The 13702-nt window shown below is 39.7% G+C and overlaps 1 protein-coding gene across 1 annotated transcript in view; it reads left to right on the top strand.

The window, feature by feature from the left end:
• The first annotated feature begins 409 nt into the window (after positions 1–409).
• Positions 410–13702, top strand: part of LOC118358339 (inositol polyphosphate-5-phosphatase A-like) — a 44868-nt gene continuing 31575 nt past the window's right edge. The window contains exon 1 of the mRNA XM_035736056.2: positions 410–819. Within this exon, the coding sequence (XP_035591949.1) occupies positions 760–819 (60 nt within the window). The 5' untranslated portion in view covers positions 410–759. The remainder of the gene's footprint in view (positions 820–13702) is intronic.

Below are 13702 nucleotides of genomic sequence, written 5' to 3'. Positions count from 1 at the left end.
GAAACGAGTCACTTACGATTCCCCACATGGCAGTTTCTTGTCATTGTTGGTATCTATTTGGCCATCCAGAATTACAACTCACGAACTTCTGCCCCATTTGAAGCGTGCACATCGTTGTGATATATGTCATCTAACCCATCAGTTCATGCAAGCAAGCGGGAGACGGATGACATGAGACTCAAAGAGGGCCCCATCAGACCAACAACTCCTTGAATGGCCTACTACTCCATGAAGTTGGCACTTGTGCCTAAAGAAACACTTGCTCAAAACACATTGTTTTACCATAGTGGGTGTACATTACTGTATTTACACCTGGGATATTGTTTTTCAGAAATAGTTGGAATGTGTCTTTAATAACTGGGTGCCGTGGGCGGAGCTCCGAAGTTCATGACACAACATTGATAACAACTGCTTGATCTGGTCGCGGGGCAGAAGGAACTGTTCTGGCGCAGGCAGCAGGTATAAATCCAATTACAACGAAGATAGAAATCCTGTCCTGCTAGTTCTCAGCAGACATGGAAGATAAGTCTATCTTTGAGCAGGAGTTAAGACGAAAGACTACTCCCGCCATCAACCAAAAGCGGGCAAGTTAAAAACAGCAGAAACAAATGATCAAGATGAATTATACGACCGACTTCTTCAGCGACATATACAATACAGCACCGTATCAGTAAGCTGTTTGTAACACACGCAGAGGATTTTGCCATCGCGTCTAACGGAGTTCTTCCCGCGGACTATTTCTGGAATTCGATCGTTATCATGGAAATGTACACTGACGTCCTACTTGTCACTGCAAATGTTGGATCATTATTCGACAATGTAAGTATTAAACACATGTTTACTTGACTATATACTGTTTAAGTCACTTTGAATGGCGATTATTTTATTTTTTTCAGTGGAACAGCGATATTACTATGTAAGCAGTTAGATCTGCCGGAGAACACTAGAACCGTACAAGACAAATTCTACTGCCTGTAACAACATTCCATAGATTCGAATGAAGACGAATTCAAATCCCACAGTCTGTCATCGGGCATGCGATCCAATCCACTATTTAAATGGTTCATTAATAGGCCTTATAAAATGAGTTATTTTTCAACATCAGGCTTCATTTGACTATTCATTTTCATCATGAAAGCCATTATTTATGTAGCCTAAATGGTTCATTTTAAATCGATATGTGGATCATAACTTTGAAGTCACTTCACGCGCTGTAGCTGCGCCTTGGGACACTGTTATTGCGGCTTCTGACGACATAATTGTTTTGTTATTTACTTCGTTCGGCCAATACAACTGAAAGTCCTCTGCCTAGTTATCCTCATTCCGTATTTACCGAGTTTTTTTGCGACATGATTATTGAGGTTGCGTGAGTGTTCTCACATCAGATCCGCCGAGAGAACCATTAAGCAACAACGGGTCCAAGACAGTTGAAATCAAACAGGAAATTGATGGCGTGCAACAACGTCACATTTAAAGGAGAAGTTAACTTTTTAATAAAAAACATTTTTTTTTAGAACTTGATGTTTGACTCACCCTGCAAAACTAGTCTATCGTTCTGTTTTTGATAGGGCAATATTTAGATTTCTGCCTAAATAGATGTAACTATTTTTCATGGCCATAAATAATAACTGGCGATGTTGCATACTTTTTTTTTTAGAAAGGTCTAGTCAGGAACTCACCTTTCTGGTAAAAAATAGTTTACACATTGCTGAGGTGTACTCACTTTTGAAGACACAAGCTCAAGTACATAGTATATATTATGAAAAATCATGATTCCCCTATTCAACAAAAGTAGGGCAATAGGGCTTGAAATGACAAATACGTTGTAAATACAGTAACAATAAAATGATAAACAACTTACTATAAGATTTCACCTTTCTTATAACTGTCAAATATGATCATAAAGTACAATATTGGCACCATTTCATATAACTGAAAACAGAGAATTTTCTCAAACATCCACTGAGCACTGCAGACACCATTGAAATGTGTGCAGGCTTGTCACAACTGGGCAATTCCATGGTAACGGAATGAGACTCCGATTTTTCACTTAAAATGTATGCCAAACAAAAACCAATGATTTTAAAGTTTAACAAACCATACAGCTCAATGCACAATAACTACTTTGAACCATTTTCACTGAACATTTTACAAGACACATTTACTGAAATAAATTTGGATTTGCAAAGTTTTTTGGTCAAATCTCCCTTCGTTTGTTAAATTACCAGATTATCGAAAACCTTAAATATCTGCTTTGAATTAAGATTCAAAGATGTCTGCAGAAAGAATAAGGTGCTAGCTATGACATGACACCTTGAGTTTGGAAAAAATAATATTTTGGTTATTAAACTACAGTAAGGGAAGTGGATTTATACCAAGTAACAGCGGTAACAGAATGTGCTTCATGGGTCCCTGATCTGTACTACACCGAAATGCATAATTATGGATATAAATTTCATTCTCTTCATGGTGATGTATCCTAAATAGGTATGAAATATGCAATATCCTTCTTTGCATATTTGGGTATTATTCCACACACAGGCTATTATTTTAATGAGCTCTGCCACCAAACGACCAAATTTGGTTGGTCTGAATTGGACCAAATATGAACCAATCAAAGACGTCCATGTTTCACTAGTTTGGACATCAAAGTACAGCACAGTAGAGCTCCGTATAGTACATTACATCACAGCACAGTAAAGCTCAGTATAGTTGTAGAAAAGGCCCATGAACTGGACTGTTGAATTCCTTAACTTGTGTTAATAATGACTGATATGATTTGATCTTTGATTATGAATTTGATTGTATACATGTTATTTGTTTCCTTTGTGATGCAGCACAGACTACTCAGTAAATATACCACTTTATGGTTAAAGGAATTCCTGCCTCAGTCTCATACATTCCTCTGTCACCTGACACGTGACCACCTGTTCACCTTCACTGTCAGTCATCCTACCTGTCCAGCAACCCACACAGATTCCACTAATCTTTCAATAGTACATTACAGCACAGTAGAGCTCAGTATAGTACATTACAGCACAGTAGAGCTCAGTATAGTACATTACAGCACAGTAGAGCTCAGTATAGTACATTACAGCACAGTAGAGCTCAGTATAGTACATTACAGCACAGTAGAGCTCAGTATAGTACATTACAGCACAGTAGAGCTCAGTATAGTACATTACAGCACAGTAGAGCTCAGTATAGTACATTACAGCACAGTAGAGCTCAGTATAGTACATTACAGCACAGTAGAGCTCAGTATAGTACATTACAGCACAGTAGAGCTCAGTATAGTACATTACAGCACAGTAGAGCTCAGTGTAGTACATTACAGCACAGTAGAGCTCAGTATAGTTCAAGTCAAATGTTTGACCATTTTAATGGAAAACAATCACAGGAGGGTACTTCATTGTTACTCAGAAATGATTTGAAATTGAGAAAGTCTGCATGGGACTTAAGAAACATCAAACCAAATATGGAGTTGATTTCAGTTGTTTTGGACATTACAACATGACATTTAGCAGATGCTTTTATCCAAAGCAACCCCCCCTCCCCTTTTCATATGGGTGGTCCTGGTGTGGAACCCACTTTCTTGGGTTCCACTGTCTCATATTCCCCTATCCATGCTCTACCAACTGAGCTACAGAGGACTATCTATCTTCCATTTATTTTTAGCGGTGGCAAAAGTTAGCTGAACTTTGTAATGGATGTTTAAGGAACTGAACCATGGATTGACTTTGCCCCTGGCCCATAGACTATTTTCAGGTTTTGGTACCATCTACCATCAAGTTGTAAAATAGTGCACTTCTCCGTTTAAGTTATTGCAGCGAAAGTGCAGTGCATAACTTTTTCAGTCACCAAGCTCCCTCTGCTTCAGTTACTATATAATTTGTAACCTAGGCTACAGTGTTGGCAATTAGATTAGTTTGCCTATAGCATATTGTTTCAATAACGTGGGCCTAACACCTGCTATTACTGTGTAACAACATATCAAACAATGCTGGTATCAGAGTAGGCCTACAGTGTAACAACATATCAAAAACAATGCTGGTACCAGAGTAGGCCTACAGTGTAACAACATATCAAAAACAATGCTGGTACCAGAGTAGGCCTACAGTGTAACAACATATCAAAAACAATGCTGGTACCAGAGTAGGCCTACAGTGTAACAACATATCAAAAACAATGCTGGTACCAGAGTAGGCCTACAGTGTAACAACATATCAAAAACAATGCTGGTACCAGAGTAGGCCTACAGTGTAACAACATATCAAAAACAATGCTGGTACCAGAGTAGGCCTACAGTGTAACAACATATCAAAAACAATGCTGGTACCAGAGTAGGCCTACAGTGTAACAACATATCAAAAACAATGCTGGTACCAGAGTAGGCCTACAGTGTAACAACATATCAAAAACAATGCTGGTACCAGAGTAGGCCTACAGTGTAACAACATATCAAAAACAATGCTGGTACCAGAGTAGGCCTACAGTGTAACAACATATCAAAAACAATGCTGGTACCAGAGTAGGCCTACAGTGTAACAACATATCAAAAACAATGCTGGTACCAGAGTAGGCCTACAGTGTAACAACATATCAAAAACAATGCTGGTACCAGAGTAGGCCTACAGTGTAACAACATATCAAAAACAATGCTGGTACCAGAGTAGGCCTACAGTGTAACAACATATCAAAAACAATGCTGGTACCAGAGTAGGCCTACAGTGTAACAACATATCAAAAACAATGCTGGTACCAGAGTAGGCCTACAGTGTAACAGCATATCAAAAACAATGCTGGTACCAGAGTAGGCCTACAGTGTAACAACATATCAAAAACAATGCTGGTACCAGAGTAGGCCTACAGTGTTAATACATAAGAATTTTACACATGTATAGACTGAAATGTAGTAGACTGATCATGGTCAGCATGGAATTGGTCAGACTTGGGTATGTTGGGTGTACTCACATTATGCACACTGTGCAGTAGCCTAATGCAATTACCTCTGTTCCCTAGACAACATTTATTGTGAATTTACTTATTTCCTTTCATTTTGAGGAAGGCAGTGACAAACACTGTGAGGCTAGAATGTTTGCACAACATTTTATTTTCTTTGAACTAATTCTGATTTCCCACTAAATCTGGCCAAATATTTCAAGAGACTAGTGGTGGGAACACTAACACTAAGGTAACCTGCCTAAATGACTACCGACCCGTAGCACTTACATTTGTAGCCATGAAATGCTTTGAAAGGCTGTTCATTCCTCACATCAACACCAGAAACCCTAGACCCACTCCAATTTGCATACTGCACCAACAGATCCACAGATGACGCATTCTCTATTGTACTCCACACTGCCCTTTCCCACCTGGACAAAAGGAACACCTATGTGAGAATTCTATTAATTGACTACAGCTCAGCGTTCAACACCATAGTGTCCTCAAAGCTCATCACTAAGCTAAGAACCCTGGGACTAAACACCTCCCTCTGCAACTGGATCCTGGACTTCCTAACGGGCCGCCCCCAGGTGGTAAGGGTAGGTAACAACACATCCACCACGCCAATCCTCAACACGGGGGCCCCTCAAGTGTGTGTGCTCAGTTCCCTCCTGTACTCCCTGTTCACTCATGACTGCATGGCCAGGCACGACTCCAACACTATCATTAAGTTAGCTGATGACACAACAATGGTAGGCCTGATCACCGACAATGACAGCCTATAGGGAGGAGGCCTGACCATGTGGTGCAAGGACAACAACCTCTCCCTCAACGTGATCAAGACAAATGAGATGATTGTGGACTACAGGAAAAGCGGTACCGGAGCGTCAAGTCTAGGTCCAAGAGGCTTCTGAACAGCTTCTACCCCCAAGCCATAAGACTCCTGAACAGATAATGAAATGGCTACCCAGACTATTTGCACCCCCCCTCCCCTTCTACGCTGCTGCTACTATGCATAGTCACTTTAATAACTCTACCTACATGTACATATTACCTCGACACCGGTGCCCCTGCACATTGACTCTGTATAGGTACCCCCTCCCCTGTATATAGTCTACATTTTTTGGGGGGGGTGTATTTCCTTAACTGCATTGTTGGCTTGTAAGTAGGCATTTCACTGTCAGGTCTACACCTGTTGTATTTGGCGCATGTGACAAATAAAATTAGATTTAATGGCCAGTGGGGGCCATGCTGAATCTGATGTTGGGTCATGATCTAGAGTTAGGCTACTATGCTTGAAGATTTTATTCACATACTCTGCTTGTAGGCACCAGGAACCCTTGTTGTCACAATTACCTGTAATATAGACATTTACCTATCTGTATGATCTTAAGCATCTCAGATACCTTCCCAGCTGACACACTGATAGTGATAGGCTACTGGAAACACCACTGCCACATCCTTATTAGTCACATGGTGTTTATTGTGATTTGAAATCATGGAGACGGTTGCCTTAATGATATGATACTTTGTGTGTGTGGAAATAATAGTAAGGAATCAATATAATATATGAGTAGAGAGTGATTCCTCATGAAACCCAGGACAAAAAAATGGCTAGGATTTGGGGGATTTTCACGAAATGTAAACAGTAGAATAGTCCTTTGGAGGAAGAATTGTTGACACAATTGTATCTAAAAGTATAATTGTGAAATCATTTATCAAAGTTAGCATATTTATTACATTTTGGCCTTCCACAAGCTCATTGGCTCATTTATTAGCATTGGTCAGAAAATGTTGCCAGCATGTTATGTAGTTCAACAAGTGTATTATTTTGCTCTTCACTCCAGTCACTTAGTAGCCGAGGCCTACTCCTGACCAAAACCCTGTGACGTGTCTTAATCAATGGGATTTTGTTTCGCTGAATCTCTGTCAGTATATTTGGTTAATTCTATGGCGGGGCAAATAAGTGGAAGTGGTGTAGCTCATCTATTTGTTTGCTCATCTATCACTGATCAGAAACATTTAGCATGTAATAATGAAGCCTAAATCTAGTGTAGGTCTATTATTTTGCTGGGTCGCGTTTAGGAAACTCCACAAGCCTGCGGAGGTTGTGAAATATGAACGAGACTTCAGTGCTTCAATATAGATTGCTATTATTTTCTGTCAGTATCATTATGAAGATACTCTCAATGTTAGACCCTACACCTGCTCTCTAACAAAGCAGAGTGAAGGTAAGAAAGATATGAAATGTGGATCAAAAAAAGCATGGTCATGCCTTGGGCTCTATTTTCAAAATATATATTTTTTTTATGACAGCGGTTGCCATGATGCAAGTTGTGTGGTAAAAATATAATTTGTATTTGAGTTATTTCATTATATTCTTAACCTAGTATGAAATATGAGTTTGTTGACTGTGATCGGGGTAGCCTGTTTAATTAACAAAATAACTATTGAGTCCATGCTGCAGCCATATAGTCTGCACAGACCAGTAACATCATCAGTAACATCAACTCAAAATGTGCCATTCTATTCTTTTGAAAATACATTTTATTAGTCTTATAATGTTTCTAGGGAATTTCCTAAAGAAATGAATGGATTTATTTTTGATGGTGTATATTCTCAATAGATTTATTAAAATAGACGTCCACCCACATCTGCACTCCACTAATACCATTTGTTGCCGGCATGCTCATGGGAGTTATAAAGTATGGTAATAATGGGCCTGTTTGTAAGGAGGTCATATAAACATTGCCCAATTTGTTTTACAAGTGAAATACCATAAATCCTATCTGAAAGCAGTATCATATTACAGAGCAAGTGGTACATTTTCATATGACACCAATGTTTGCTTTGTAACACCAACAGATGGAACACTATGGAGTCTTAAAGGAGGCCTGGGTAAGGCGAAAATGTCATAAATATGCCAAGGTCTTTCCACTTCAAAAAGCACAAGAAAGAGGATTTGACACCCACCATCTCAGATTGTTCTGAAATAGTTTCTATTAGAAACAGATAAAATGAGCATTCCTGCAACATTATTTTGTTGAAATATAATTTGATCTCTGACAAATGAAGCTAATTGATTGCATCCAAATGGGCCATTTTAAATTAATAGGATTCATATAATATTCAATAATTATAGTACCTGACATAGTACTTGTACCAAACTTCTAACAGTGAGTTTTAGACATGTGGAATCCAGAGGAATGGTGAAAAGCCACCCATGGACCCCCTACACCAATCCCACCCCAACAACAAGTATATAGTATCAGTTATCTGTGTCTGACAAGTAGTAGGGAGCTGCAGCTCAAGTAATGTTGTATGTAATGTATTCTCAGTGATTTTGGTGATGCGTCCCCCCTGTTCAGAGAAATTAGTAATTGAAGTTGTTGGCTGTATGTCCCATCCTACATCCTGATATTACCCGTTTCTGACCACTAGATTGTGCAGTAACTGCTATTAGTTGAAAACTTTGAAGCCCCCCCCCATTTAAAAAATATTTTGCACCCAAATTACAAAATGACAATGGTTTCCTTACCCTGTAAGCAGTCTATTGACCAAGTATGACAGCAAGCCATGCTTTGGTTTTTGGTGGCCACTGTTTTAAATGCTAACTTTTTGGCATTTGTAGCAGAAATCCAATGTAAGTCAATGGTACCTACAGTATGAGTCAAAAGTTTGGACACCTACTCATTCCAGGTTTTTTCTTTATTTTTACTATTTTCTACATTGTAGAATAATAGTGAAGACATTTTAAAATGATGAAATAATACATATGGAATAATGTAGTAACCAAAAAAGTGTTAAACAAATCTAAATATATTTTGTATTTGAGATTCTTCAAAGTAGCCACCCTTTGCCTTCATGACATCTTTGCACACGCTTGGCATTCTATCAACCAGCTTCATTCTGTAGTCATCTGGAATGCATTTCAATTAACAGGTGTGCCTTGTTAATTTGTTGAATTTATTTCCTTCTTAATGTGTTTGAGCCAATCAGTTGTGTTGTGACAAGGTAGGGGTGGTATACAGAAGATAGCCCTATTTGGTAAAAGATTAAGTCCATATTATGTCAAGAACAGCTCAAATAAGCAAAGAGAAACGACAGTCCGTCATTACTTTAAGAAATGAAGGTCAGTCAATCCGGAAAATGTCAAGAACTCTGAATGTTTCTTCAAGTGTAGTTGCAAAAACCATCAAGTGCTATGATGAAACTGGCTCTCATGAGGACTGCCACAGGAAAGGAAGACCCAGAGTTGAACACTTTTTGGTTGCTACATGATTCAGTATGTTATTTCAATGTAGAAAATAGTAAAAAAATAAAATAAAAAAAACTTTGAATGAGTAAGTGTGTCCAAACTTTTGACTGGTACTGTATATTAGCATTTTCACACATCATGTTCAAATCATCCTAAAGTATACAACAATAGATTGTGTATCTCAATGTTACTTATAGATGGTTTGGATATGAAACGCCCAAATTATTTAGTTACCATTGACTTGAATTGGATTTGTGCCACAAATGCTCAAACGTTAGCATTTGAAACAGTGGCCAGGGAAACAAAACCAAAGCATGGGTTGTTGTCATACCTTTCCATAGACTGGAAACTCATTTTGGTCATTTAGTCATTTGCTTTAACTATCCCTTTAACATTGAGAGATTATTTTTTTTTAAATCTAGTGGTCAGAACTTGGTAATATCAGGATGTAGGATGGGACATTCACCTAACAACTTCAATTTCTCTGAACTGGAGGGGGAAAATACATTACATAGGATGAAGAAATAATACTCAGAGCCGCAGCTCCATACTTCTTGTCAGACATTGAGAACTGATACTGTATACTAATTGTTGGGTTGGGATTGGTGTGGGGGATTCGTGGTTGACCATTTCTTTGGATTCCTCATGTCTTTATAATTTTTATAATTTGTTTTGGTCCAAATCGGATGTTCTTTATTTATTGAATATTATATGAATCCTATTAATTAAAATGTCTGATTTTGGTGCAATCAATTAGCTTCATTTCTCAGAGAGTAAATTATATTTGAACAAAATCATGTTGAAGGAATTCTAATCTTATCAGATTCTAACTACTTAAATAAAGGTTAAATATATATTTTTAACTCGGCAAGTCGGTTAAAAAAATTTGAATTACAATGGCAGCCCACACCAGACAACGCTGTGATACAGCCTGGATTCGAACCAGGGTGTCTGTAGTGATGCCTCGAGCACGGAGATGCAGTGCCTTAGACCGCTGCGCCACTCGGGAGCTCCAACTACAGAAACGATTTCATAATAATCTGAGATGGTGGGTGTCATGGCTTGCTGAAACAACCCGCCAACTTTGATAAATAATTTTGAAGTTATGCTTTTAGATGCACATGTCAAATATAAGTCAACAATCCTTACTCAAAGACTATTCTATGGATTGCATTATATGAAAACCTCAGTCTTTTTTTGGGGGTCTGGGTTTTGTGAGGAATCACTCTAGCCCTACTTTAGGTGGTTGTGCTCTGATAAACTCCATGTTCGTTAGTCTTTAGTTTGGGGCTGTGATGTTTGGGAAAAAGGGGCTTGGCTGTCATTGTGACTGAGGGGGAGGGAGGAACTTACACTCATGGAAATTTGGCTCAGGACCATGTTTCCGGTTGCCGTATATGGCACTGTTGAAAACATGTTAGATCCCATTGGCTGGCCTCGCTTTTTAGGGCCTGTTTACATGAAGGAAAAAAGTGAGGGGTCTGCACTGGAAATCAAGGTTTGTTAGGGCTAATGTGTACATTTAAATCAAATCAATGCACATGAAAGTCACCAGGCCATGAAATGAAAGGACATTTTGTTGTTGAGGAGAACAGTATAAATCACCTCAGGTTTAGAATAATTTTTATGTTGGCTGACTTTTCTTTAGAGGGAATGAAGGAGCAGAGATTGATGGTTGTACAGGACATGGATGATGGGTCAGGATCAATTGCAGGTTTTTGCTATTAAACACGCCTGGTGTTGTTGCCTCTGTCAGCAGACATCCTGTTGGCACAGTATACAGTTAAGGTCATAGCAATGGAAATAATATAATTTCCCTGGTCAGAAAAACAGTCAATCTTAAATGGACATAGGGTCGGAAACTTTGCGGTAAATTTTCCATGAGAAGTTAAGCCCTAGAATTTGGGGAATTTTGCTTAAATTCATAAAATAAGTTAGCTTATAACAGTGAACCTTTTTTTGTGGGATACACATGGCATTTCTAGGTCTTGTGGCATATTTTGGTTAAACTATCCCCAATTCAATGGAATTGCTCTGCATGCACAGTGCATTCTTCCATCACATGTACAGTTGATTCTCAAGATCTTGCACACTGAGATGCTATTGAGGCCACTACTACACTGTCAGAGCCAAGGACTACATGCTTTCTGGTAAGTTTTGATTACAATAATGGGTGGGGTGAATATACACTGCTCAAAAAAATAAAGGGAACACTTAAACAACAATCAATCAAACTGTCCACTTAGGAAGCAACACTGATTGACAATAAATTTCACATGCTGTTGTGCAAATGGAATAGACAACAGGTGGAAATTATAGGCAATTAGCAAGACACCCCCAATAAAGGAGTGGTTCTGCAGGTGGTGACCACAGACCACTTCTCAGTTCCTATGCTTCCTGGCTGATGTTTTGGTCACTTTTGAATGCTGGCGGTGCTTTCACTCTAGTGGTAGCATGAGACGGAGTCTACAACCCACACAAGTGGCTCAGGTAGTGCAGCTCATTCAGGATGGCACATCAATGCGAGCTGTGGCAAGAAGGTTTGCTGTGTCTGTCAGCGTAGTGTCCAGAGCATGGAGGTGCTACCAGGAGACAGGCCAGTACATCAGGAGATGTGGAGGAGGCTGTAGGGGGCAACAACCTAGCAGCAGGACCGCTACCTCTGCCTTTGTGCAAGGAGGAACAGGAGGAGCACTGCCAGAGCCCTGCAAAAGGACCTCCAGCAGGCCACAAATGTGCATGTCTGCTCAAACGGTCAGAAACAGACTCCATGAAGGTGGTATGAGGGCCTGACGTCCACAGGTGAGGGTTGTGCTTACAGCCCAACACCGTGCAGGACGTTTGGCATTTGCCAGAGAACACCAAGATTGGCAAATTTGCCACTGGCGCCCTGTGCTCTTCAGAGATGAAAGCAGGTTCACACTGAGCACATGACATAGTGACATAGTCTGGAGATGCCGTGGAGAACGTTCTGCTGCCTGCAACATCCTCCAGCATGACCATTTTGGCGGTGGGTCAGTCATTGTGTGGGGTGGCATTTCTTTGAGGGGCCGCACAGCCCTCCATGTGCTAGACCTCATGTGGCTGGAGTGTGTCAGCAGTTCCTGCAAGAGGAAGGCATTGATGCTATGGATTGGCCCGCCTGTTCCCCAGACCTGAATCCAATTGAGCACATCTGGGACACCATGTCTCGCTCCATCCACCAACGCCACGTTGCTACACAGACTGTCCAGGAGTTGGCGGATGCTTTAGTCCAGGTCTGGGAGGATATCCCTCAGGAGACCATCCGCCACCTCATCAGGAGCATGCCCAGGTGTTGTAGGGAGGTCATACAGGCACGTGGAAGCCACACACACTACTGAGCCTCATTTAGACTTGTTTTAAGGACATTACATCAAATTTGGATCAGCCTGTAGTGTGGTTTTCCACTTTAATTTTGAGTGTGACTCCAAATCCAGACCTCCATGGGTTGATAAATGTGATTTCCATTGATCATTTTGGTGTGATTTTGTTGTCAGCACATTCAACTATGTAAAGAAAAAAGTATTTAATAAAAATATTTCATTCATTCAGATCTAGGATGTGTTATTTTAGTGTTCCCTTTATTTTTTTGAGCAGTGTATTTTATGACATACATTATTTTTTGTTAACCAGTAAATAGTAAACTACAGAAAAGTGTTTTAAATCATTTCTAACTTGTTAACCATTTCTGGTGGTTAGTTTTTGCTACCATGTGGGTTTTAAGCTTGCTTGAGCCTGCTAACTGAGGAGTGTTAATTCACCTGTTTCCATTCATGTTTCATTTTTAAACATTTATCTTACAAAGGAGTTGTTTAATTTAACTATTTATCTGCACATGGAATTGTATCTGTTTTTTTTACAGGAATATGCCACAGGCACTCTGATGTTGGGAGACGTTTCACCGCAGCTAATGTTGAAGGAAAAGCTGTATACATTTGCAAATACTGTGCCAAATCATATAATATGTGAAGAATGCAACAAAGATGCAGAATCATCTGGCCCAGTGCATAAAGTTCACTCCGCACTCACAACAAGCAACCTCTGACAAAATTCCCTCTATTTCTATTTGAGGTTTAAAAAAAATGATGAATCGGACACCTTATCGATAGCACTTTGACTCAATGGAGTAACATAGTCAGAGAAATGCTGATGAATCTATTGCTCGAGCTGTGTATGCAACTGGTTCACCGCTGATGCTCACAGGCAATGTGTATTTCTGAATGTCTGTCACCCAGCATACACCCCTCCAACCAGACATGCTTAATATACTCATTTGCTGGATGCAGAGTTCAACAGAGTTCAAGTGAAGGTCAAGCAAATCATAGAGAAAGCAGACTGTATTGCAATCATCGCTGATGGGTGGTCGAATGTTTGTGGGCAAGGAATAATTAACTTCATCATCTCCACACCTAACCAGTATTCTACAAGTGCACAGACACAAGGGACAATAGACACACCAGTCACTACATTGCAGATGAG

The sequence above is a fragment of the Oncorhynchus keta genome, chromosome 25, assembly GCF_023373465.1.
Source record: "Oncorhynchus keta strain PuntledgeMale-10-30-2019 chromosome 25, Oket_V2, whole genome shotgun sequence".
Taxonomy (NCBI): Eukaryota; Metazoa; Chordata; class Actinopteri; order Salmoniformes; family Salmonidae; genus Oncorhynchus; species Oncorhynchus keta.
The sequence above is the reverse complement of the archived record's forward strand: the minus strand, read 5'-3'. Positions and strand labels throughout refer to the sequence as shown.